Source organism: Symsagittifera roscoffensis, chromosome 9 (assembly GCF_963678635.1).
Source record: "Symsagittifera roscoffensis chromosome 9, txSymRosc1.1, whole genome shotgun sequence".
Taxonomy (NCBI): Eukaryota; Metazoa; Xenacoelomorpha; order Acoela; family Convolutidae; genus Symsagittifera; species Symsagittifera roscoffensis.
Genome location: NC_087070.1, coordinates 5,747,998 through 5,775,885, shown reverse-complemented (window position 1 = coordinate 5,775,885; position 27,888 = coordinate 5,747,998). Strand labels below are relative to the sequence as shown.

The 27,888-nt window shown below is 38.1% G+C and overlaps 1 protein-coding gene across 2 annotated transcripts; it reads left to right on the top strand.

Moving 5' to 3' along the window:
• Window positions 1–132: 132 nt before the first annotated feature.
• Window positions 133–27,516, top strand: LOC134854160 (uncharacterized). Of its 2 annotated transcripts, none has more exons than XM_063870286.1 (5): window positions 133–548; window positions 15,424–15,565; window positions 19,215–19,407; window positions 20,042–20,139; window positions 27,139–27,516. In XM_063870286.1, the coding sequence occupies exons 1-5, from the start codon at window positions 327–329 to the stop codon at window positions 27,474–27,476; spliced, it is 993 nt and encodes a 330-aa protein (XP_063726356.1). In that variant the 5' UTR covers window positions 133–326; the 3' UTR covers window positions 27,477–27,516. The 2 variants fall into 2 exon arrangements, with proteins under 2 accessions (XP_063726356.1, XP_063726357.1); XM_063870287.1 differs by lacking the exon at window positions 27,139–27,516 and adding an exon at window positions 24,386–25,169.
• Window positions 27,517–27,888: the final 372 nt, after the last annotated feature.

The following is a 27,888-nucleotide window of genomic DNA, read 5'->3' as shown; positions in this document are numbered from 1 at the left end:
AAACATGAATTTTCGTTTTTGCGAAAATCTCTACCTTTTTCTGGATTTAGTCATACAATATTTGTATTATTTAGCAAAATATGCGGTTAATTTCTATTTTATCGCGAGAACAAGTCTCAATACAGTAATTTCTGTTTTACTTGCTCAAACATTTTTTCTCTCAGCAACCAGAAGAGTTCATTTTTATGACCAAAAAGAATTTTATCTCTAAGTATAACGCGTTCAAATTATAGCTTACAAATAGTCCCATTTCTGTCTGTTGCTTTCATTTCCTTATTGCTTCAGTTTTTGTCCGAGTTGAAAAAATCAAAAACTGCTGATTCGTTATGACCAGTTTAGTTCCCGCTCTCTGTGTCTTTTTCGCAGTTCTACAAAAAATTCAACGCTCTGCAAGCCTTGCTCCTGATTTAACCAGCGAGATCGAACTTTCTCAGAAGCAAATAGATAAATTCAACTCCGGAGATGAAAACACCAGGAGTTTGGTAATGACTCAAGTCAACTTGATTTTCCAGAAAGAACTGATTCAATCGGGAAATTCGAACATCCAGGTAAAAGAAGCGTCGGAGTGCTTTTTTGAAAATACAGTTTTGAGGTTTTCTTTAAGGTAAATTTTTGCTAGAACTTTGTTAAAATTTTTTCGAAGATTACATCTTCAAGTTTTCTTGCCAGATATTTTTGTATATATTTTTTTGAAATAAATAATTCTTTCTTATCACTGCTTAATGATGCTGATTGTGCTCACTTCGTATGAGTCAGACAAGGAAGCACGAACCTATCGATATAAAAACAGAAAAGGGGACAAACAAACAGTGTACCATCATGCGAAAACACCATGCTACCCCCTGAGATTTAGAAATTCATGAAAATTTCATACTCCCACCCGACGTTTGAGTCGCGCTAAGTAAAAACATAGCTGAAAACGGGTCGCGCAAGTTCGCATCGCATTATAAGTCACAGGAAAACGAAACTTCAATGGGACAAAATTTTTCAAACTATTTAGTTTTGAATTGAGAAGCTGACCAAAAATTTCTGCTGAAAAACAATTCCATCTGAGTGATGCATTGAGTAACAGCCTTTCGAATTATTTTTTTCTCACGAACGGTAAACTGAACGAGGATCCCTTTAGATATTTGATTCCCAGTGTCCCGCAGTAGGAAATACTTCAATTAAACAAAAATTGCTTGTAACAATTTTAGTTGGACTTTTCAGATAAATTCAGATCAGAAAAATACGAAATATTTAGCAATTCTAATCTTTTTAAAAATAAGTGTTCACAACAAAAAAATGACAAATCATTAATATACCTTTGTTCTGGTCAAGCTAACTCTCCCAATTTCACGTAAAATGCATTAATTAATTTTCTTACTTGTTTCGGATTGTGAATTGGAAAGTCGCTAAAAGCGCTTTGGCCGCCCAAAGGCGCAACATACTAATTTAGAGTCGAAATGGCCGCAACATAGAAATAGTCAGAAATAGAAAAAACTGCAGCAGAAAAAAACTAGGATCAAGCAAACAATCTCCCTCTAAATCAAATTGGAAGAGACATTGTTCACCGTGAACGCTCGACAAGCATTCGAGTGTTCACGGTGAACGCTCTACTAGCATTCGAGTGTTCACGGTGAACGCTCGACAAGCATTCGAGTGTTCACGGTGAACGCTCGACCAGCATTCGAGTGTTCACGGTGAACGCTCGACCAGCATTCGAGTGTTCACAGTGAACGCTCGACTAGCATTTGAAGGTTCACAGTGAAAACTCGACTAGCAATCGAGTGTTCACAGTGAACGCTCGACAAGCATTCGAGTGTTCACGGTGAACGCTCGACCAGCATTCGAGTGTTCACAGTGAACGCTCGACTAGCATTTGAAGGTTCACAGTGAAAACTCGACTAGCAATCGAGTGTTCACAGTGAACGCTCGACTAGCATTTGAAGGTTCACAGTGAAAACTCGACTAGCATTCGAGTGTTCACGGTGAACGCTCGACAAGCATTCGAGTGTTCACGGTGAACGCTCGACCAGCATTCGAGTGTTCACAGTGAACGCTCGACTAGCATTTGAAGGTTCACAGTGAAAACTCGACTAGCAATCGAGTGTTCACAGTGAACGCTCGACTAGCATTTGAAGGTTCACAGTGAAAACTCGACTAGCAATCGAGTGTTCACAGTGAACGCTCGACAAGCATTCGAGTGTTCACGGTGAACGCTCGACCAGCATTCGAGTGTTCACAGTGAACGCTCGACTAGCATTTGAAGGTTCACAGTGAAAACTCGACTAGCAATCGAGTGTTCACAGTGAACGCTCGACTAGCATTTGAAGGTTCACAGTGAAAACTCGACTAGCATTCGAGTGTTCACGGTGAACGCTCGACAAGCATTCGAGTGTTCACGGTGAACGCTCGACCAGCATTCGAGTGTTCACAGTGAACGCTCGACTAGCATTTGAAGGTTCACAGTGAAAACTCGACTAGCAATCGAGTGTTCACAGTGAACGCTCGACTAGCATTCGAATGTTCACAGTGAAAACTCGACTAGCATTCGAGTGTTCACAGTGAACGCTCGACTAGCATTTGAAGGTTCACAGTGAAAACTCGACTAGCATTCGAGTGTTCACGGTGAACGCTCGACAAGCATTCGAGTGTTCACGGTGAACGCTCGACCAGCATTCGAGTGTTCACAGTGAACGCTCGACTAGCATTTGAAGGTTCACAGTGAAAACTCGACTAGCAATCGAGTGTTCACAGTGAACGCTCGACTAGCATTCGAATGTTCACAGTGAAAACTCGACTAGCATTCGAGTGTTCACGGTGAACGCTCGACTAGCATTCGATTGTTCACAGTGAAAACTCGACAAGCATTCAAGTGTTCACGGTGAACTCTCGACTAGCATTCGAGTGTTCTCGGTGAATGCTCGACTAGCATTCGAGTGATCTCGGTGAACGCTCGACAAACATTCGAGTGTTCGAGGTGAACGCTCGACTAGCATTCGAGTGTTCACGGTGAACGCTCGACTAGCGTTCGAATGTTCGCAGTGAAAACTCGACTAGCATTCGAGTGTTCACGGTGAACGCTCGACTAGCATTCGAATGTTCACAGTGAAAACTCGACTAGCATTCGAATGTCCACAGTGAAAACTCGACTAGCATTCGAGTGTTCATGGTAAACGCTGGACTAGCATTCGAATGTTCACAGTTAAAACTCGACTAGCATTCGAGTGTTCACAGTGAACGCTCGACTAGCATTCGAATGTTCACAGTGAAAACTCGACTAGCATTCGAGTGTTCACAGTGAACGCTCGACTAGCAGTCGAATGTTCACAGTGAAAACTCGACTAGCATTCGAGTGTTCACAGTGAACGCTCGACTAGCATTCGAATGTGCACAGTGAACGCTCGACAAGCATTCGAATGTTCACAGTGAAAACTCGACTAGCATTCGAGTGTTCACAGTGAACGCTCGACTAGCATTCGAATGTTCACAGTGAAACCTTGACTAGCATTCGAGTGTTCACAGTGAACGCTCGACTAGCATTCGAATGTTCACAATGAAAACTCGACTAGCATTCGAGTGTTCACAGTGAACGCTCGACTAGCATTCGAATGTTCACAGTGAAAACTCGACTCGCAGTGAAGTCGGTGAACACAAGGACTAGCACAAAACTCGACTAGCATTCGAGTGTTCATGGTAAACGCTCGACTAGCATTCGAATGTTCACAGTGAAAACTTGACTAGCATTCGAGTGTTCACAGTGAACGCTCGACTAGCATTCGAATGTTCACAGTGAAAACTCGACTAGCAATCGAATGTTCACAGTGGAAACTCGAATAGCATTCGAGTGTTCACAGTGAATGCTCTACTAGCATTCGAGTGTTCACGGTGAACGCTCGACAAGCATTCGAGTGTTCACGGTGAACGCTCGACCAGCATTTGAGTGTTCACAGTGAACGCTCGACTAGCATTTGAATGTTCACTGTGAAAACTCGACTAGCAATCGAGTGTTCACAGTCAACGCTCGACTAGCATTCGAATGTTCACAGTGAAAACTCGACTAGCAGTCGAGTGTTCACGGTGAACGCTCGACTAGCATTTGAATGTTCACAGTGAAAACTCGACTAGCAATCGATTGTTCACAGTGAACGCTCGACTAGCATTCGAATGTTCACAGTGAAAACTCGACAAGCATTCAAGTGTTCACGGTGAACTCTCGACTAGAATTCGAGTGTTCTCGGTGAATGCTCGACTAGCATTCGAGTGATCACGGTGAACGCTCGACAAACATTCGAGTGTTCGAGGTGAACGCTCGACTAGCATTCGAGTGTTCACAGTGAACGCTCGACTAGCATTCGAGTGTTCACAGTGAAAACTCGACTAGCATTCGAGTGTTCACGGTTAACGCTCGACTAGCATTCGAATGTTCACAGTGAAAACTCGACTAGCATTTGAGTGTTCACGGTTAACGCTCGACTAGCATTCGAATGTCCACAGTGAAAACTCGACTAGCATTCGAGTGTTCATGGTAAACGCTCGACTAGCATTCGAATGTTCACAGTGAAAACTTGACTAGCATTCGAGTGTTCACAGTGAACGCTCGACTAGCAGTCGAATGTTCACAGTGAACACTCGACTAGCATTCGAGTGTTCACAGTGAACGCTCGACTAGCATTCGAATGTGCACAGTGAACGCTCGACTAGCATTCGAATGTTCACAGTGAAAACTCGACTTGCATTCGAGTGTTCACAGTGAACGCTCGACTAGCATTCGAATGTTCACAATGAAAACTCGACTAGCATTCGAGTGTTCACAGTGAAAATGCTCGACTAACATTCGAATGTTCACAGTGAAAACTCGACTCGCAGTGAAGTCGGTGAACACAAGGACTAGCACAAAACTCGACTAGCTTTCGAGTCTTTCGAGTGTTCATGGTAAACGCTCGACTAGCATTCGAATGTTCACAGTGAAAACTCGACTAGCATTCGAGTGTTCACAGTGAACGCTCGACTAGCATTCGAATGTTCACAGTGAAAGATCGACTAGCAATCGAATGTTCACAGTGAAAACTCGACTAGCATTCGAGTGTTCACAGTGAATGCTCGACTAGCATTCGAATGTTCACAGTGAAAACTCGACTAGCATTCGAGTGTTCACAGTGAACGCTCGACTAGCATTCGAATGTTCACAGTGAAAACTCGACTAGCATTCGAGTGTTCATGGTAAACGCTCGACTAGCATTCGAATGTTCACAGTGAAAACTCGACTAGCATTCGAGTGTTCACAGTGAACGCTCGACTAGCAGTCGAATGTTCACAGTGAAAACTCGACTAGCATTCGAGTGTTCACAGTGAACGCTCGACTAGCATTCGAATGTGCACAGTGAACGCTCGACTAGCATTCGAATGTTCACAGTGAAAACTCGACTTGCATTCGAGTGTTCACAGTGAACGATCGACTAGCATTCGAATGATCACAATGAAAACTCGACTAGCATTCGAGTGTTCACAGTGAAAATGCTCGACTAGCATTCGAATGTTCACAGTGAAAACTCGACTCGCAGTGAAGTCGGTGAACACAAGGACTAGAACAAAACTCGACTAGCTTTCGAGTGTTCACAGTGAACGCTCGACTAGCATTCGAATGTTCACAATGAAAACTCGACTAGCATTCGAGTGTTCACAATGAAAATGCTCGACTAGCATTCGAATGTTCACAGTGAAAACTCGACTCGCAGTGAAGTCGGTGAACACAAGGACTAGCACAAAACTCGACTAGCTTTCGAGTGTTCATGGTAAACGCTCGACTAGCATTCGAATGTTCACAGTGAAAACTCGACTAGCATTCGAGTGTTCACAGTGAACGCTCGACTAGCATTCGAATGTTCACAGTGAAAACTCGACTAGCAATCGAATGTTCACAGTGAAAACTCGACTAGCATTCGAGTGTTCACAGTGAATGCTCGACTAGCATTCGAATGTTCACAGTGAAAACTCGACTAGCATTCGAGTGTTCACAGTGAACGCTCGACTAGCATTCGAATGTTCACAGTGAAAACTCGACTAGCATTCGAGTGTTCATGGTAAACGCTCGACTAGCATTCGAATGTTCACAGTGAAAACTCGACTAGCATTCGAGTGTTCACAGTGAACGCTCGACTAGCAGTCGAATGTTCACAATGAAAACTCGACTAGCATTCGAGTGTTCACAGTGAACGCTCGACTAGCATTCGAATGTGCTCAGTGAACGCTCGACTAGCATTCGAATGTTCACAGTGAAAACGCGACTTGCATTCGAGTGTTCACAGTGAACGCTCGACTAGCATTCGAATGTTCACAATGAAAACTCGACTAGCATTCGAGTGTTCACAGTGAAAATGCTCGACTAGCATTCGAATGTTCACAGTGAAAACTCGACTCGCAGTGAAGTCGGTGAACACAAGGACTAGCACAAAACTCGACTAGCTTTCGAGTGTTCATGGTAAACGCTCGTCTAGCATTCGAATGTTCACAGTGAAACTCGACTAGCATTCGAGTGTTCACAGTGAACGCTCGACTAGCATTCGAATGTTCACAGTGAAAACTCGACTACCAATCGAATGTTCACAGTGAAAACTCGACTAGCATTCGAGTGTTCACAGTGAATGCTCGACTAGCATTCGAATGTTCACAGTGAAAACTCGACTAGCATTCGAGTGTTCACAGTGAACGCTCGTCTAGCATTCGAATGTTCACAGTGAAAACTCGACTAGCATTCGAGTGTTCACAGTGAACGCTCGACTAGCATTCGAATGTTCACAGTGAAAACTCGACTACCAATCGAATGTTCACAGTGAAAACTCGACTAGCATTCGAGTGTTCACAGTGAATGCTCGACTAGCATTCGAATGTTCACAGTGAAAACTCGACTAGCATTCGAGTGTTCACAGTGAACGCTCGACTAGCATTCGAATGTTCACAGTGAAAACTCGACTAGCATTCGAGTGTTCACAGTGAACGCTCGACTAGCATTCGAATGTTCACAGTGAAAACTTGACTAGCATTCGAGTGTTCACAGTGAACGCTCGACTAGCATTCGAATGTTCACAATGAAAACTCGACTAGCATTCGAGTGTTCACAGTGAACGCTCGACTAGCATTCGAATGTTCACAGTGAAAACTCGACTCGCAGTGAAGTCGGTCAACACAAGGACTAGCATAAAACTCGACTAGCATAAAAGTTTGAAACATCAAATTTCATCGAATAGAACAACTTTGGTAGCTTTATTTCTCAGAAATACAAAACAACGATCATAATCCGGTGGTAGGCCAAAAATCGATGTATCACTTTATTGGCACATCGTTTACTGAAAGAACTGTGACAATCTGTTCAAATTGAAACTTGTTTCTTTGGGAAATAGAAAACTGAAAATTTAAGACACCAACAAAAAAAAAATTAAATCACATAAAGTGTGGTCAGTCCTATCCCAACGTGTAATGGCTTGAACGAGCACTAGGATCAAGCAAACAATCTCCCTCTAAATCAAATTGGAAGAGACATTGTTCACCGTGAACGCTCGACAAGCATTCGAGTGTTCACGGTGAACGCTCGACTAGCATTCGAGTGTTAACGGTGAGCGCTCGACAAGCATTCGAGTGTTCGCGAAGAACGCTCGACTAGCATTCGAGTGTTCACAGTGAACGCTCGACTAGCATTCGAATGTTCACAGTGAAAACTCGACTAGCATTCGAGTGTTCACAGTGAAAATGCTCGACTAGCATTCGAATGTTCACAGTGAAGACTCGACTCGCAGTGAAGTCGGTGAACACAAGGACTAGCACAAAACTCGACTAGCTTTCGAGTGTTCATGGTAAACGCTCGACTAGCATTCGAATGTTCACAGTGAAAACTCGACTAGCATTCGAGTGTTCACAGTGAATGCTCGACTAGCATTCGAATGTTCACAGTGAAAACTCGACTAGCAATCGAATGTTCACGGTGAAAACTCGACTAGCATTCGAGTGTTCACAGTGAATGCTCGACTAGCATTCGAATGTTCACAGTGAAAACTCGACTAGCATTCGAGTGTTCACAGTGAACGCTCGACTAGCATTCGAATGCTCACAGTGAAAACTTGACTAGCATTCGAGTGTTCACAGTGAACGCTCGACTAGCATTCGAATGTTCACAATGAAAACTCGACAAGCATTCGAGTGTTCACAGTGAACGTTCGACTAGCATTCGAATGTTCACAGTGAAAATTCGACTCGCAGTGAAGTCGGTCAACACAAGGACTAGCATAAAACTCGACTAGCATAAAAGTTTGAAACATCAAATTTCATCGAATAGAACAACTTTGGTAGCTTTATTTCTCAGAAATACAAAACAACGATCATAATCCGGTGGTAGGCCAAAAATCGATGTATCACTTTATTGGCACATCGTTTACTGAAAGAACTGTGACAATCTGTTCAAATTGAAACTTGTTTCTTTGGGAAATAGAAAACTGAAAATTTAAGACACCAACAAAAAAAAATTTATATCACATAAAGTGTGGTCAGTCCTATCCCAACGTGTAATGGCTTGAACGAGCACTAGGATCAAGCAAACAATCTCCCTCTAAATCAAATTGGAAGAGACATTGTTCACCGTGAACGCTCGACAAGCATTCGAGTGTTCATGGTGAACGCTCGACTAGGCATTCGAGTGTTCACGGTGAACGCTCGACTAGCATTCGAGTGTTAACGGTGAGCGCTCGACAAGCATTCGAGTGTTCGCGAAGAACGCTCGACTAGCATTCGAGTGTTCACAGTGAACGCTCGACTAGCATTCGAATGTTCACAGTGAAAACTCGACTAGCATTCGAGTGTTCACAGTGAACGCTCGACTAGCATTCGAATGTTCACAGTGAAAACTCGACTAGCATTCTAGTGTTCACGGTGAACGCTCGACTAGCATTCGAATGTTCACAGTGAAAACTCGACAAGCATTCGAGTGTTCACGGTGAACGCTCGACTAGCATTCGAGTGTTCACGGTGAACGCTCGACTAGCATTCGAGTGTTCACGGTGAACGCTCGACAAGCATTCGAGTGTTCACGGTGAACGCTCGACTAGCATTCGAGTGTTCACAGTGAACGCTCGACTAGCATTCGAATGTTCACAGTGAACGCTCCACTAGCATTCGAATGTTCACAGTGAAAACTCGACTAGCATTCGAGTGTTCACAGTGAACGCTCGACTAGCAGTCGAATGTTCACAGTGAAAACTCGCCTAGCATTCGAGTGTTCACAGTGAACGCTCGACTAGCATTCGAATGTTCACAGTGAAAACTCGACTAGCATTCGAGTGTTCACAGTGAACGCTCGACTAGCATTCGAATGTTCACAGTGAAAACTCGACTAGCATTCTAGTGTTCACGGTGAAGGCTCGACTAGCTTTCGAATGTTCACAGTGAAAACTCGACAAGCATTCGAGTGTTCACGGTGAACGCTCGACTAGCATTCGAGTGTTCACGGTGAACGCTCGACTAGCATTCGAGTGTTCACGGTGAACGCTCGACAAGCAGTCGAATGTTCACAGTGAAAACTCGACTAGCATTCGAGTGTTCACAGTGAACGCTCGACTAGCATTTGAATGTTCACAGTGAAAACTCGACTAGCATTCGAGTGTTCACAGTGAACGCTCGACTAGCATTCGAATGATCACAGTGAAAACTCGACTCGCATTCGAATGTTCACAGTGAAAACTCGACTAGCATTCGAGTGTTCACAGTGAACGCTCGACTAGCATTCGAATGTTAACAGTGAAAACTCGACTCGCAGTGAAGTCGGTGAACACAAGGACTAGCATAAAACTCGACTAGCATAAAAGTTTGAAACATCAAATTTCATCGAATAGAACAACTTTGGCAGCTTTATTTCTCAGAAATACAAAACAACGATCATAATCCGGTGGTAGGCCAAAAAATCTATGTCTCAGTTTATTGGCACATCGTTAACTGAAAGAACTGTGACAATCTGTTCAAATTGAAACTTGTTTCTTTGGGAAATAGAAAACTGAAAATTCAAGACACCAACAAAAAAAAATTTATATCACATAAATTGTGGTCAGTCCTATCCCAACGTGTAATGGCTTGAACGAGCACTAAGATCAAGCAAACAATCTCCCTCAAAATCAAATTGGAAGAGACATTGTTCACCGTGAACGCTCGACAAGCATTCGAGTGTTCACGGTGAACGCTCGACTAGGCATTCGAGTGTTCACGGTGAACGCTCCACTAGCATTCGAGTGTTCACGAAGAACGCTCGACTAGCATTCGAGTGTTCACAGTGAACGCTCGACTAGCATTCGAATGTTCACAGTGAAAACTCGACTAGCATTCGAGTGTTCACATTGAACGCTCGACTAGCATTCGAATGTTCACAGTGAAAACTCGACTAGCATTCTAGTGTTCACGGTGAACGCTCGACTAGTATTCGAATGTTCACAGTGAAAACTCGACAAGCATTCGAGTGTTCACGGTGAACGCTCGACTAGCATTCGAGTGTTCACGGTGAACGCTCGACTAGCATTCGAGTGTTCACTGTGAACGCTCGACAAGCATTCGAGTGTTCACGGTGAACGCTCGACTAGCATTCGAGTGTTCACAGTGAACGCTCGACTAGCATTCGAATGTTCACCGAGAAAACTCGACTAGCATTCGAGTGGTCACGGTGAACGCTCGACTAGCATTCGAATGTTCACAGTGAAAACTCGACTAGCATTCGAGTGTTCATGGTGACCGCTCGACTAGTATTCGAATGTTCACAGTGAAACTCGTTTAGCATTTGAGTGTTCACAGTGAACGCTCGATTAGCATTCGAATGTTCACAGTGAAAACTCGACTAGCATTCGAGTGTTCACAGTGAACGCTCGACTAGCATTCGAATGTTCACAGTGAAAACTGAAAACTCGACTAGCATTCGAGTGTTCGCATTGAACGCTCGACTAGCAATCGAACGTTCACAGTGAAAACTCGACTAGCATTCGAGTGTTCACAGTGAATGCTCGACTAGCATTCGAATGTTCACAGTGAATACTCGACTAGCATTCGAGTGTTCACAGTGAACGCTCGACTAGCATTCGAATGTTCACAGTGAAAACTTGACTAGCATTCGAGTGTTCACAGTGAACGCTCGACTAGCATTCGAATGTTCACAGTGAAAACTTGACTAGCATTCGAGTGTTCACAGTGAACGCTCGACTAGCATTCGAGTGTTCACAGTGAACGCTCGACTAGCATTCGAATGTTCACAGTGAAAACTCGACTAGCATTCGAATGTTCACAGTGAAAACTCGACTAGCATTCGAGTGTTCACAGTGAACGCTCGACTAGCATTCGAATGTTCACAGTGAAAACTCGACTCGCAGTGAAGTCGGTGAACACAAGGACTAGCATAAAACTCGACTAGCATAAAAGTTTGAAACATCAAATTTCATCGAATAGAACAACTTTGGTAGCTTTATTTCTCAGAAATACAAAACAACGATCATAATCCGGTGGTAGGCCAAAAAATCTATGTATCAGTTTATTGGCACATCGTTAACTGAAAGAACCGTGACAATCTGTTCAAATTGAAACTTGTTTCTTTGGGAAATAGAAAACTGAAAATTTAAGACGCCAACAAAAAAAAATTTATATCACTTAAATTGTGGTCAGTCCTATCCCAACGTGTAATGGCTTGAACGAGCACTTGGATCAAGCAAACAATCTCCCTCGAAATCAAATTGGAAGAGACATTGTTCACCGTGAACGCTCGACAAGCATTCGAGTGTTCACGATGAACGCTCGACTAGGCATTCGAGTGTTCACGGTGAACGCTCGACTAGCATTCGAGTGTTCACTAAGAACGCTCGACTAGCATTCGAGTGTTCACAATGAACGCTCGACTAGCATTCGAATGTTCACAGTGAAAACTCGACTAGCATTCGAGTGTTCACGTTGAACGCTCGACTAGCATTCGAATGTTCACAGTGAAAACTCGACTAGCATTCTAGTGTTCACGGTGAACGCTCGACTAGCATTCGAATGTTCACAGTGAAAACTCGACTAGCATTCTAGTGTTCACGGTGAACGCTCGACTAGCATTCGAGTGTTCACGGTGAACGCTCGACTAGCATTCGAGTGTTCATGGTGAACGCTCGACAAGCATTCGAGTGTTCACGGCGAACGCTCGACTAGCATTCGAGTGTTCACAGTGAACGCTCGACTAGCATTCGAATGTTCACCGTGAAAACTCGACTAGCATTCGAGTGGTCACGGTGAACGCTCGACTAGCATTCGAATGTTCACAGTGAAAACTCGACTAGCATTCGAGTGTTCATGGTGACCGCTCGACTAGTGTTCGAATGTTCACAGTGAAAACTCGTTTAGCATTCGAGTGTTCACAGTGAACGCTCGACTAGCATTCGAATGTTCACAGTGAAAACTCGACTAGCATTCGAACGTTCACAGTGAACGCTCGACTAGCATTCGAGTGTTCACGGTGAACGCTCGACTAGCATTCGAGTGTTCACGAAGAACGCTCGACTAGCATTCGAGTGTTCACAATGAACGCTCGACTAGCATTCGAATGTTCACAGTGAAAACTCGACTAGCATTCGAGTGTTCACGGTGAACGCTCGACTAGCATTCGAGTGTTCACGGTGAACGCTCGACAAGCATTCGAGTGTTCACGGCGAACGCTCGACTAGCATTCGAGTGTTCACAGTGAACGCTCGACTAGCATTCGAATGTTCACCGTGAAAACTCGACTAGCATTCGAGTGGTCACGGTGAACGCTCGACTAGCATTCGAATGTTCACAGTGAAAACTCGACTAGCATTCGAGTGTTCATGGTGACCGCTCGACTAGTATTCGAATGTTCACAGTGAAAACTCGTTTAGCATTCGAGTGTTCACAGTGAACGCTCGACTAGCATTCGAATGTTCACAGTGAAAACTCGACTAGCATTCGAGTGTTCACAGTGAACGCTCGACTAGCATTCGAAAGTTCACAGTGAAAACTGAAAACTCGACTAGCATTCGAGTGTTCGCATTGAACGCTCGACTAGCAATCGAATGTTCACAGTGAAAACTGGACTAGCATTCGAGTGTTCACAGTGAATGCTCGACTAGCATTCGAATGTTCACAGTGAAAATACGACTAGCATTCGAGTGTTCACAGTGAACGCTCGACTAGCATTCGAATGTTCACAGTGAAAACTCGACTAGCATTCGAGTGTTCACAGTGAACGCTCGACTAGCAATCGAATGTTCACAGTGAAAACTCGACTAGCATTCGAGTGTTCACAGTGAACGCTCGACTAGCAATCGAATGTTCACAGTGAAAACTCGACTAGCATTCGAGTGTTCACAGTGAACGCTCGACTAGCATTCGAATGTTCATAGTGAAAACTCGACTAGCATTCGAGTGTTCACAGTGTACGCTCGACTAGCATTCGAATGTTCACAGTGAAAACTCGACTAGCATTCGAGTGTTCACAGTGAACGCTCGACTAGCATTCGAATGTTCACAGTGAAAACTCGACTCGCATTGAAGTCGGTGAACACAAGGACTAGCATAAAACTCGACTAGCATAAAAGTTTGAAACATCAAACTTCATCGAATAGAACAACTTTGGTAGCTTTATTTCTCAGAAATACAAAACAACGATCATAATCCGGTGGTAGGCCAAAAAATCTATTTATCAGTTTATTGGCACATCGTTAACTGAAAGAACTGTGACAATCTGTTCAAATTGAAACTTGTTTCTTTGGGAAATAGAAAACTGAAAATTTAAGACACCAACAAAAAAAAATTATATCACATAAATTGTGGTCAGTCCTATCCCAACGTGAAACGACTTGAACGAGCACTAGGATCAAGCAAACAATCTCCCTCAAAATCAAATTGGAAGAGACATTGTTCACAGTGAACGCTCGACTAGCATTCGAATGTTCACAGTGAAAACTCGACTAGCATTCGAGTGTTCACAGTGAACGCTCGACTAGCATTCGAATGTTCACAGTGAAAACTCGACTCGCAGTGAAGTAGGTGAACACAAGGACTAGCATAAAACTCGACTAGCATAAAAGTTTGATACAACAATTTTTATCGAATAGAACAACTTTGGTAGCTTTACTTCTCAGAAATACAAAACAACGATCATAATCCGGTGGTAGGCCAAAAAATCGATGTATCAGTTTATTGGCACATCGTTTACTGAAAGAACTGTGACAATCTGTTCAAATTGAAACTTGTTTCTTTGGGAAATAGAAAACTGAAAATTTAAGACACCAACAAAAAAAAATTTATATCACATAAATTGTGGTCAGTCCCATCCCAACCTGTAATGGCTTGAACGAGCACTGAACGAGCACTGCAAAGTTCGAAATCTCTAGAGAAATTGTGATTTCTCATTTTGATTTTCAATGATTTCAATTCTGATAATGTTTGTGTTTTGGGTTTGGATATTTGGGTTTGACGATAAAGTTTTCTATTTTGAAATTTTTTTAGTATTCGTTTTACATGTTGGTCGACACACCGCCGTCAATGCACCTTGAGCCTTCAATTTCTAGTGTTCAAGTCGTACAATAAATTCGTACAATTTGTAGCCCACAAGTCGTGCAATAAGTCGTACAACAACGCCCCCTCCCCGTAGAATGTCCTGCTCAAGCAAGTATTAACTCATAATCTTGGATTGATTAGCTTTTTGATTAAATAGATCAAATTATTTTGCCCTCGAAGTTAATTTCAGAATCGGACTTGTACGGTTGATCCATATTTAATTTGAGGGGGTTATTAATTGTCAACTTGGTATAATAAGGGGAAAAAATTGTTCACATGTGCCAAAAAATGGGTGAATTTTATACCGTTATTGGATGAAATTTTATGGGCTTGACTCAGTGCGATAACCGATTAATCAAAACAAAAAACGAGGTCAACCTTATTAAAAATCCGAGAAAAACACCGATCAATAAATACATTAAGACTCGCGGGTGGAAATAATGCAGCAAGGGCGGAGCCCAAAATTTCTATTAAAAATTGAAATAGAAAAATATGTACTAATTTTTTTAAAGGTAGCATTCAGTGATAACTATTTTCCGTCATAAATTCAAACTCGGTAGCGTGATATTTCGACTTGTAAAGTTGAAATAGTAATCTACTTGATTTTGAGCCAACTGTGTCGCAGTTGTTCTTAATTTGCCACGGTGTTTGCATTGTTGGTCAGATTTAAAAAGCAAAATTTCGGCCGCGCCCATCGCAAATTTGCTTTTGGTACAAGCTGCACTTTCAAAAACATTAAAGTTGTCAGACATTTTTTGTCCTGTCCTGGATCTAACTGCATGCGGGTCATATATTAAATAAGTTTTCAAAATCAAACCATAACAGAAATTTACCTGAAATGAGCTCAATTAACAGACCGTTTCATTTTTGCAGGTGACCCAAAATGACTTCGACAACATGGAGTATAGTCTTCCCAATTTTTCAGTGGACACCCATCACTGTACCGTGAGCCGACTTAATTTTAGGAATCCAAAACTGGACGGATCTTTCCAGGAGCCTGCATTTTTTACTACAGGTAGTTTGTGCGGAAAGTTTTTTATCATAGAATTAATCAAAACAGACAGTCATAAAGCCTTTAAATCGATTTGAATAGATTTTCCGACTCACTTGATTAAATATAAACACTCGTGCAGATGTTATAGAATTCAATTAAATGATCTACTTAAATCAGATTTTAAGCACGAAAATAGGCAATGAAATCATAAAAAAATATATTAACTTAGATTTTGCAAACTATTATGTAACAAACCAGAAAAGGGTCAGAGTAAATTAAAATTTGGTTTCATTATGTGCAATTAAATCATAGAAAATTATGAAAATAAAAACGGATTTTGGGCAAAACTTATAAAACGAAACAAGAAAAAGTTTAATTTAGATCAGTTTTTGAACTTAAAGTATGCAAGAAAATCATAAAATTTTATCGTTATTTTGGTCTTTTTATTTGTTTTTTTTTATAGTACAATAAGCTATAGATGTAGAATGAAAAAAGATAGGCAATGAATAAATGCAATAAGAATTCGAAATTGATAAATACATAATAAAAAAATAGTTTTAAATCCGTTTGAATCCCGTTAAAAATAGAAACAAATTAAGAGTGGGAAAATTGATTTAAAATTGATTTGGATCAATTTTTTACAACTGGGATTCAAAATCATTTCAAATCGATTTTAAAACGATCCAAATCAATCATCTTCATCTTTTCAAAATAATGATGGTTTTTTTATAAAAAAATCAATCCATTTTTATTCAAGGTACTTTTTCATGCTAAAATTGATCTAAATTTAATCAACGTAGTTTTTTCATACTAAAATCGATCTTAATCCGTTTTTTTTTCAGTGCGGGCATTTTTGTCAACTTTTAGATTATGTGTTTCAAAAATTGCCTGTTTTCAAACTTTACAAATAAATTAAACTTCAAAAAATCGTTCATTTAATTCAGTTATCACTTCAAAAGAAAGCATGGCTCTAGAAGACAATTGTGTGTTTCGACTTTCGATGAGAAAGTAACGGAATATATGTGCTCGGGGTGGGTTATTTTTTCTTCGGACACATTTTCGACTTTTTAACTAGCCATTTTTAACGGAGTTTTTTATATCATTCGAAAATATTCTGAGCTTAAATTTGAAAAGATGTTTCACCTGTGATTATTTTTCGTAAAGTTGTGGGGATTTAAAAACTGCCATTTTGGCCAATTTGGGACAATTAACGCGCTATATTTCGCACTGTTAACGCGTTAGCGGAGATTTAATCCATCTTAGAAATCTTCCAAACTGGTCGAAGGAAGCTTACTTGTATAATTGATTTCCTACTAGGAGCGAAATTTATCACTTTGTACTTTACATGGCTTGTGGGGGGATGATTTTCATAAAAATTTCAAATTTCAGAAAAAAAATCATTTTGTTTTATTGCATTCAATTTTTTATGTTATTACTGCTCCATAAACCTTAAGAGGCAGTCGGAAAATTCAGGGCTTCGCCCTGATACGAGCAGTCTTGTTTTGTTTTGGTTTTCGTTCAAAAATGTTTACTCAAACAGAATACAAAGGTTTTGTAACTTTGAACTTTGGTTTACAAAAGTTGGTTCACCTTGTTGCCTTAGCAGATTGTTGCCGGGGCCACAAACTAAACTGTTTAAGGAACCCTAACAAACCGGTAGTATTGAGCTTGTATTTAATAATTTGTTCATCTGCTATGAAGCTAAAATTGCGCATCAAGTTTACATCCCCCCAATAGACCAAATTAAGATCCTCCACCCCACCGTTCAATATAAATTAATTTTGCAAAGCGCTTCATGTAAAATGCTCGATTCTGATTGGCTGAAAATTCTCATTTAGAACCAAGTTAACATCCTCCCCCCTACAGGTGTTTAGGGGTGGGATGTTAACTTGGTCAAAAATTGCTACCATGGCGCTTTTGTAATTATCTCACTCTGACGAAGTTAGACGGGCGTTAGTTTTAGTTGGTCAGCTTTTTACTACAATGCCTTGTTTTATTCCTGTGAATGCTGTTGCAATTTGTTCAAGTACATAGCTCGCATTGGCTGAAATCATTTTGGTTTGAAATCTTTCCATTTCTAAGTTTTGTTCCGAACTTTGATGCGAAAGTAACGGAATATTTGTGCTCGGGTGGGTTTTTGTTTTCTTTAGACAAATTTCGACTTTTTAACTAGCCATTTTTGACAGAACTTTTTGATATTTTGCGAAAGGTATTGTTGTCCTGAGCTCAAATTTGAAACGATATTTCACCTGTGATTATTTTTTGTAAAGTTTTGGGCGTTTAAAGATTGCCATTTTGACCACTTTGGGACAATTAACGCGTGATATATTTTGCGCTATTAACGCGTAAGCGGAGAGTTAATCAGTTTTAGAAATCGTTCCAATTTAGTTGAAAGAAGCTTATTTGCCTTAATTGATTTTTTACAATTAATATTGGTCGTAATTATTCCGTCTAGCCTCAATATAAAATGGTTTTTTATTGATATTGGCTGTGGCGAGAGATAAAGAGAGGGGGGCAGAAAAACATCTTGCAGTTTTGTGTATGACAGTTCTTTGTTGTTAGTTCCAAAGACCAAGTAGCACTGAATTTATTACGGGATTGCTTCTATTTTCTTTGCCTCCCCGCACTGAAGTTTCATGGATAATAATCGATTAATTTGGATTTTCATTGTCAGCTTCTATAAAATAAGGAAAATAATCTATTATAAACGATTGAAAATGGATTGTAACGATAATATTTTTTAGGCAATAAAATCCCAATATAATCGATTATAATTGATTATAATCGATTATTTTCAAAAAACTTTATCAAAAAGAAAAGTAATCCGTTTTAATCGATTGAAATGGATTATAATCTATTTCTTCAATCCTTTTTGTGGATTGTCTTCATTTCTCATAATTTTGTTAAACTTAAGTTAGTTATTTTGTTCTCTCGCTTAATTTCATTTTTCCTATTTTCAATCGAGTTTATGAAAAATTACAAAAAATTACCTATAGTCCCCTAACTAAAAAGAGAAAGAGAGAGAGGGGGCTACGTTGGGGGGGGGGGGGTTTCGGACGTTCTACTTTTTGGATGTTGTTTTGGGCACTTTTGAAAAATTACTACATATTGGCCGCCCCTGGATGAACGTATTCGTTCAAGTTTTGCAGAAAACTGCAAAAAAATTGGAGTCATTATTTACGGAATTTAATCAAATTTCATGGATTTTATGTTAAAAATAATCCATTATATTGAAAACAAAAATGGATTATAATCGATTATAATGGATTATAATGGTTTTAAAATTTTCCGAAATATTCGATTATAATCGATTGAAAATCGATTACGTGGTCTAAATTTGACATAATAATAGATTATATAGACAACATTTTAGTCGACGAAAATCCATTATAATCAATTAATACCTATGAAATTTTCATGCCAGTCACTGAATTTTTGACCCATTGTTCTCGCCAAATGCGATTCGGCTACATGCGAGTCTATTCTTAAAAATAATTGGTTCAAAAATATGGTAAACAGATTTTTTAAACCAGTAAAAAGATTTTGTATCAGTGATTTTACACTTTTTTAGAATGGTTTAGATGTACATAAACATCAAAAAACTCGAAACCAGCTGCCCATTGAAAAAATGTAAGCTTTTAAAAAAATAATAGGAATAGCTTCTTTTCAGGAGCTGTGAACTGTGACCCCGATAGGAACGACTTTCTCAAAGTTTGTCTTAAAAGCAAGGCCTCATTCCATTCTATGATGCAAATGGAGTTCTCGGCAAAGATCTTGGGAAAATGCAAGAAATACGCAACCAAAACGGTTCGAATTGACCATCTCGATGGCAGTGGCTATATTGTTATAAAAGCTCAAATCAGGTAAAACTTCCATTTTTATAAATATGTTCCATTTTATAAATATCAAAGTGTTGCAGAATTTTAGCAGTATGGAACTTTGTTCCAAAACTGTGTGAATTCGCGGATGAATTTTATTTCGAAAAGTTGCGAAAAAAAGCAAACTCCGAAGGTTATTAACAAAACTCAAATAACCAGAAAACTCAGAAAACAAAATTCAGAAAACTCAAATGATCTCTAGTTAAAAACTTGTTTTTTTTTCGCGATCTTGTGGGATAAAAAAATATATTTTGTCCAAGTTTAAAAATTGAAACTAGAATCAACGAGGCTAAAATCAAAATTGATTTTGGCCTCCTTGAGTTCATCATTCTTTTGCCTAAACTCTATAAGCCTCGCTTTTTACTAATCAATTTCAAGATACTAGCTATTAATTACCATTTTTTCTGCATTCTAAGGATTTCATGAAGTTAAATAAAAAAACATTTTAAAAAGCGATTACCATTCATGCCATTGCAGTTGATAAAAATATAGTTCTGGTTGGCAGAAACAGTCATAGAAAGCATTTATTAATTTTAAAAAAATCATCCATAATGCAACCTTGAAGTCGTTCTAATTTTATATCTAACTTTGAAGAACTAATTTAATTTTTGTATTTCAGCGGCACCAATGCTAAAATTGTTTCCGTGGAGAACAAACCACAACTTCAATTTGGTTTTAGCGTCACACTTTCATTCGAACCAGTGGGCTGGAAAGTTGGTAAGTGCAGCTAGTTTCAATAGAGTTGTAAAATTGAATACTGGACAAAAACGAGCAGAGAATGATAAAGATGCTACACTGGTTGAGCAAACGTTTTTTTTTCTTATCAAATCAAAATATAGCCCTCGAACTGAATGCATTTGTTCACCTCCAGAAAGACAATGATAACAGATTATTTTTACATGGATAAGAATTTGAAACTTTCAGATCTAAAATTTGAATCTGAAACAAAAAATTTCAGATCTTAAATAGTCTTAAAAAACAAAATATCAGATCCAAAATTTGATCCGAATAATTATAATGAACTTGGAGCAAATAATTGAGTTTTTACTTTTGATTTTTCTGCAATACACAATTATGTTTAAACTAACTAGCGTTAAAAAAACATTCTGAACAATTTATTAAACACCCTTTTTCGTTCTAAAACTCTTTTTCAACTGTGATAAAAAAATCTTAGAAGACCTGATAATTTGTTTTGATTTTCATGCGCTACTTAAGCGTTTCCTTTGTTCATTTTCTGCTTGATGAAACATATTTTGGCAGTGTCCCATTGTACACTTTGCTGATTACCTGCTAGTAGCTAGCAGAAACTATCAAATACCAAAGTATCAAAATTGGCAACAATTGTGTCAAAATCATTAAAATAAGCAAGAAAAAGTAAGTTTTAGATCTGAAATTAGGTATGAAATGGACTTTTTAAATCTAAATCATTCCTAAAGTATCCTAGCGTTATTTTAACTTTTCACAATCTATTTCAAAGTTGAAATCTTGATTTGAAAAAGGTTATTTCACATCTGAATTAGAACATTTACTAGGTAAGGGTGGGCTGGTTAAGGCTGGTTTTTTATTTTTCGTTCTGAAATTAAGGATTTTTTTAAAATTTTTGGATAATGTTCTTTTGGATAAAGTAAATCTTCAAAATGAAAGAAGGATTGAAACTTTTTCATTGTGTTTTGTTTAGAGACCGGGATTGACAAAAATTGCGAATCAACCTTTTCATGTATGGAAAAATACAAATAATACACTTTTCATACAAGTACAGAAAAATGCATGGAAGGTCTATGATTAGCGACTTTTCATATATGGATATTGTTCGACTAGCATTTTTCCATAAAACAAAAACTTTGATTTTTTCATTTTCGTTTTAATTTCGCAGCTTTTTTGGTTGTGTTTGTAACCGAACAAAAAGTTACAAAAACCTTGGTTACTCAAGCGAGGATTAACCAAAGGTTTGACCGTCTCGCATTGGAAACGGCTTGAAATATATTAAATCTCTCTTTCATAAATAAAATAACTAAAATTATAAAATTTTTAAATTTTATTGTCCCTCATTAATGTTCATTGAGCAATGCATAGCGCACATAAAAAACCACACGATTGCCTCAACTATCAACTCGCCTAAATTATAGAAATACGAACAGCAAACCACCACGAGCACAAACAATCCATCATTTTTTTGAAAGCCGCAAGTAATGGTCTTTTTAACTGAAGAAGGTTTCGCACTGGAATCGATTCTGATTTGAAGTTTGAATCTGAAAAATTCAGAATCTGCATTTTAAAACTTCCTTTTAATCCTAGAACCGCCCCGAATGTCTTTTCAAAGATCTGACTCACCTATCAAGACGCCTAAATAATACAAAAACGAGCAGCAAAAAATCATGAGCTGTTTATTAGTCAGTCAATTTTCCCTAGTTTTGCCTTTGATATCTAATGCTAGTTAAAAAGCTAGTTATTTTTTTGTAGAAAAAAGTTAAATGTTTCTGTAAAATTTTTCGAGAAAAAACACCATAAACACAAACATTCTGTCATTTCTTCTGAAAGCGAATCCTAGCTCCACCCCCTGACAGGAAGCACAGAAAACTAGGTTGGATATCTTTAAATCGTTTTTATACAAATTATAGAGGCCTTGGTTGGTTACGTGTAAACTCTTAAGTATATTTTCTACTGTTTGAAATAATCTATACATATTCAACGAAAACGACTTACTTCTTGAAAACTTAATAAGCATGCGCGGAAATAATTATAATCTCAAATTAAAAGTTTTGACGCAATCGTTTTACATTTAGAAGTAGTCAAGATATTTTGAATGCCTGTTTAAACAACAATTGAAATCATTAAACAAAAAACAACGTTTATTTTTTTGCCACGTATCAATACAAACTTTAAAGAAAAGAAAAACTGTTCGCGCTCGAAATTATTTTTTCTACTTCTTCGCCCAAATTCGATTTCCTAATATCCAAGCGTTAATTTATCATTTCACAATCTATTTCAGATTTCAAATTTGAATCTGAAAAAAAAATATTTCAGATCTGGATTAGAACATTTACTAAGTAGGGTGGGCTGGTTAAGGCTGATTTTTTTATGTTCTGAAAAGAATGATTTTATGGAAGTATTTTGTTAACGTTTGTGGATAAAAATTATGATAGTTCAAGGACTTATTCTCCGATATTTATGGATATTCGTTCCAAACGTTTCTTATTATCCAGTAAATCTTCAAAGTGAAAGAAGTCGCCTATCAAGTCGCCTAATTAATACAAATACGAGCAGCAAAATTTCATAAACTGTTTCTATGTCAGCCAATTTTCCATAGTTTGGCTTTTGATATCTAATGCTTGTTAAAAAGCTAGTTAATTTTTTTGGAGAAAAAAGTTGATTGTTCCTGTAAAATTTTTCGAGAAAAAAAGCACAGAAAATTAGGTTAGATATCTATATATAGTTTCTCTACAAATTATAGAGGCCTTGGTTAGTTACGGGTAATTTTTTAAGTATAATTTCTTTTGTTTGAAATTATCTTTATAATTATTCAACTAAAATGTCTTACTTCGTGAAAACCTAAAAAGCATGGGCGGAAATAATTATAATCTCAAATTAAAAGTTTTGACGCAATCGTTTTACATTTAGAAGTAGTCAAGATATTTTGAATGCCTGTTTAAACAACAATTGAAATCATTAAACAAAAAACAACGTTTAATTTTTTGCCACGTATCAATACAAACTTTAAAGAAAAGAAAAACTGTTCGCGCTCGAAATGGTTTTTTCTACTTCTTCGCCCAAATTCGATTTTCTAATAACCAAGCGTTAATTTATCAATTCACAATCTATTTCAGATTTGAAATTTGAATCTGAAAAAGTTTATTTCAGATCTGAATTAGAACATTTACTAGGAAGGGCGGGCTGGTTAATTTTTCACAACCTATTTCAAATTGGAAATTTCGATTCGAAAAAGGTTCTTTCAGATCTGAATTAGAACATTAACTAGGTAAGGGTGAGCTGGTAAAGTCTTGTTTTTTGTTTATGTTTTGAAACGAATGATTTTAAGGAAGTATTATGTTACTGTTTGTGGATAAAATTTGAGATAGCTCAAGGACTTATTCTCCGCAATTTATTGATATTTTTTGCAAACGTTTCTTTTTATCCAGTAAACCTTCGAAGTGAAAGAAGTATTGAAACTTTTTTATTGTATTTTGTGAGGAGACCGGGGTTGACTGAATATGCTAATCATACATTTTCATGTATGGAAAAATGCTAAAATTACACTTTTCATGCTAGTGCAGAAAATTGCATGGAAGGTCTGTGATTAGTGGCTTTTCATATGACAATGGTTTGACCAGCATTTTTCCATAAACCAAAATGTTTGGTTTTTTTCTTTTTCATTTTAATTTCTCAAAATCTTTGGTTGTGTTCGTAAACGAACACAAATGACAAAAACCTTGGTTACTAAAACGTAGAAGAATCACAATTTTGACCGTCTCGCATTAAAAATGCACTTGAATCGGCCTGAAATGTATTCAATTTCTCTTTCACAAATAAGATAACTACTTATAAAAGTTTTAAATTTTATTGTCTCTCTTCAATGTTCATTGAGAAATGCATTGCGCACATGAAAAGCCACACGATCGCCTCACATAGGAACTCGCTTAAATAACACAAATACGAACAGCGAACATCCATGAGCTGTTTATTATTCAGTCAATTTTCCATAGTCTTGCCTTTGAAATCTAATGCTTGTTAAAAAGCTAGTTAATTTTTTTAGAGAAAAAGTTAAAAGTTTCTGTAAATTTTTTCGAGAATACAACACCATAAACACAATCATTCTGTCATTTTTTTCTGAAAGCCGCAAGTAAAGGTTTGTTTAACTGAGGTTCGAAAAAAACAAAAATTTTTTTTATTTGAACCTTATGACTTGGTTACAATAAAAGTGATAAAAGGGTTGTGCATCTTCATGTTGGCTGTCGTCTGCTTTTAGATAAGCTCTCTCTTTCGCGATGCAGCGTCACACTCGGCCGATGGAAAATTGGCTCCTATTGCAGCGTTCTGACAGGAATGATTGAACAGAGAGTGCCAATCGACAAATGGAACAATTTCATAGCTGAAAAAATTATAGCTATCCTGGGAAAAGCGACTAACGAAACGGTGGGACAACAAGTTTCTATTCCAGTGCGAGTCGTTAACATAGGACGTGAAGGCAAACACGAGTTATAACGGAAGTAGGCTTTGATCTGCTCGACAACTGCGAGATGGACAAAAATAACCTCGCACACGAACAGGAGATGCTTTTCCTCTCTATGCTGCGCAGACGACTAAATTGAACGTGAAAAGCTACCTCATCAACAAAAAAAATACTGGACATATCATTGACTATAGTACATTGAAAACTAACAGACGCCCCCCTCAGGTTCCCCCTTAATTACTTTTTAAGAAATCCATTTGCGCCGTCGGCGGCAATATAGACTGATTTTGAGGGTGAGCGCGCGCCCAAAAAAACGCAATTTTTATGTCAAAAATGTCCAAAAAGTGCCCAAAACGGCTTTTTTTACCTGTTTTTTTCTGAAAACCTGAAATTTTGGCTAAAACAGCGTCTTTTTAGCGCTTCAGGAGAGAAAGCGCTAAAAATTTGCCTCTCTATCTCGAAAAAATTCTGGATCTGCCCCGACAGGATGCACTGTTTGAAGCACTGTTTGAAGGTTATTTCAAATCTGAATTAGAACATTAACTAGGTAAGGGTGGGCTGGTAAAGGCTTGTTTTTTGTTTACGTTCTGAAAAGAATGATTTTATGGAAGTATTTTGTTAATGTTTGTGGATAAAAATTATGATAGTTTAAGAACTTATTCTCCGATATTTATGGATGTTCTTTCCAAACGTTTCTTATTATCCAGTAAATCTTCAAAGTGAAAGAAGTCGCCTATCAAGTCGCCTAATTAATACAAATACGAGCAGCAAAAATTCATGAACTGTTTATTAGTCAGCCAATTTTCCATAGTTTGGCTTTTGATATCTAATGCTTGTTAAAAAACTAGTTAGTTTTTTCGGAGAAAAAAGTTGAATGTTTCTATAAAATTTTTCGAGAAAAAAAAACACCATAAACACAAACATTTTGTCATTTTTTCTGAAAGCGAATCCTAGATCCGCCCCCTGACAGGAAGCACAGAAAATTAGGTTTGATTCCTATATATAGTTTCTGTACAAAATATAGAGGCCTTGGTTGGTTACGGGTAATTTTTTAAGTATAAATTTTTTTGATAATTTTGTTTGAAAAAATCTATATACTTATTCAACTAAAATGTCTTACTTCTTGAAAACCTAAAAAGGATGGGCAGAATCAATTATAATCTTAAATTAAAAGTTTTGACGCAATCGTTTTACATTTTAAAAGTAGTCAACGTGTTTTGAATGCCTGTTTAAATGTCAATGAAATCATTAAACAAAGAACAACGGTTCATTTTTTGCAATTATTGTTACAAACTTTAAAGAAAGGAAAAACTGTTCTCGCTCGAAGTTGTTTTTCTTTCTAGTTCTTCGCCCAAATTCGAATTCCTAATAACCAAGCGTTAATTTATCAGTTCACAATCTATTTCAGTTTTGAAATTTGAATCTGAAAAAGTTTTTTTCAGATCTGAATTAGAACATTTACTAGGAAGGGCGGGCTGGTTAACTTTTCACAACCTATTTCAAATTGGAAATTTCGATTTGAAAAAGATTATTTCAGATCTGAATTAGAACATTAACTAGGTAAGGGTGGGCTGGTAAAGGCTTGTTTTTTGTTTATGTTCTGAAATGAATGATTTTATGGAAGTATTTTGTTAATGTTTGTGGATAAAATTAGAGATAGTTCAAGGACTTATTCTCCGCAACTTTTTGATATTTTTCGCAAACGTTTTTTTTAATCCAGTAAACCTTCAAAGTGAAAGAAGGATTGAAACTTTTTCATTGTATTTTGTGAGGAGACCGGGGTTGACTGACTAAATATGCTAATCATACAATTTCATATATGGAAAACTGCTAGTATTACACTTTTCATGCTTGTTCAGAAATTGCATGGAAGGTCTGTGATTAGTGGCTTTTCATATGGAAATGGTTTGACCAGCATTTTTCCATAAACCAAAAACTTTGATTTTTTCTCCTTCATTTTAATTTCTCAAAATCTTTCGTTGTGTTCGTAAACGAACACAAATGACAAAAACCTTGGTTACTAAAACGTAGAATAATCAAAACTTTGACCATCTCGCATTAAAAAAGCACTGAAAACGGCCTGAAATGTATTTAATCTCTATTTCACAAAAAATATAACTACAAATAAAAGTTTTAAATTTTATTGTCTTTTTTTAATGTCCATTTAGAAATGCATTGCGCACATGAAAAGCCACACGATCGCCTCACCTAGCAACTCGCCTAAATAACACAAATACGAACAGCGAACATTCATGAGCTGTTTATTCTTCAGTCAATTTTCCATAGTTTTGCCTTTGATATCTAATGCTAGTTAAAAAGCTAGTTGATTTTTTTAGAGAAAAAAGTTAAATGTTTCTGTAAAATTTTTCGAGAAAAAACACCATAAACACAAACATTCTGTCGTTTTTTCTGAAAGCCGCAAGTAAAGGTCTTTTTAACTGAGGTTCGAAAAAAAACATAAAAAATTTTTATTTGAATTTTATGACTTGGTTACTATAAAAGTGATAAATGGGTTTTCCATCTTTATGTTGGCTGTCGTGTGCTTTTAGATAAACTCTCTCTTTCGCGATGCAGCGTCAAACTCGGTCATTGGAAAATTGGCTCTTATTGCAGCGTTCTGGCAGGAATGATTGAAAAGAGAGTGCCAATCGACAAATGGAACAGTTTCAAAGCTGAAAAAATTATAGTTTTCCTGGGAAAAGCGACTAACAAAACGGTGGGACAACAAGTTTCTATTCCAATGCGAGTCGTGAACAAAGGATGTGGAGGCAAACACGAGCTGGGAGTCGGCTTTGATCTGTTCGACAACTACGAGATGGACAAAAATAACCTCGCATACGAACAAGAGATGCTTTTCCTCTCTATGCTGCGCAGACGACTAAATTGAACGTGAAAAGTTACCTCATCGACAAAAAAATACTGGACATATCATTGACTATATTACAGTTAGATAAAAAGTAAACAGACGACCCTCCCCTCCCCCTCAGAGTCCCCCTTAATTAATTTTTAGGAAACCCATTTGCGCCTTCGGCGCCAATATATACCGATTTTGACGGGGAGCGCGCGCCCAAAAAAACGCAATTTTTCTGTCAAAATTTTCCAAAAAATGCCCAAAACGGCTTTTTTGACCTGTTTTTTTCTGAAAACCTGAAAATTTGGCCAAAACAGCGTCTTTTTAGCGCTTTAGGAGAGAAAGCGCTGAAATTTCGCCTTTCTCCCCTCGAACAAGTCCTAGATCTGCCCCTAACAGGAAGCACAGAAAATTAGGTTAGATATCTGTGTACAGTTTCTATACAAAT

Bases quoted from the DNA above. Each gene is read 5' to 3' on its own strand.
- LOC134854160 (XM_063870286.1), top strand. From the start codon at position 327: ATGACCAGTTTAGTTCCCGCTCTCTGTGTCTTTTTCGCAGTTCTACAA. The intron at 549-15,423 runs GTAAAAGAAGCG...TCATTTTTGCAG, and splicing joins CGGGAAATTCGAACATCCAG to GTGACCCAAAATGACTTCGA. The intron at 15,566-19,214 runs GTAGTTTGTGCG...GCTTCTTTTCAG, and splicing joins GCCTGCATTTTTTACTACAG to GAGCTGTGAACTGTGACCCC.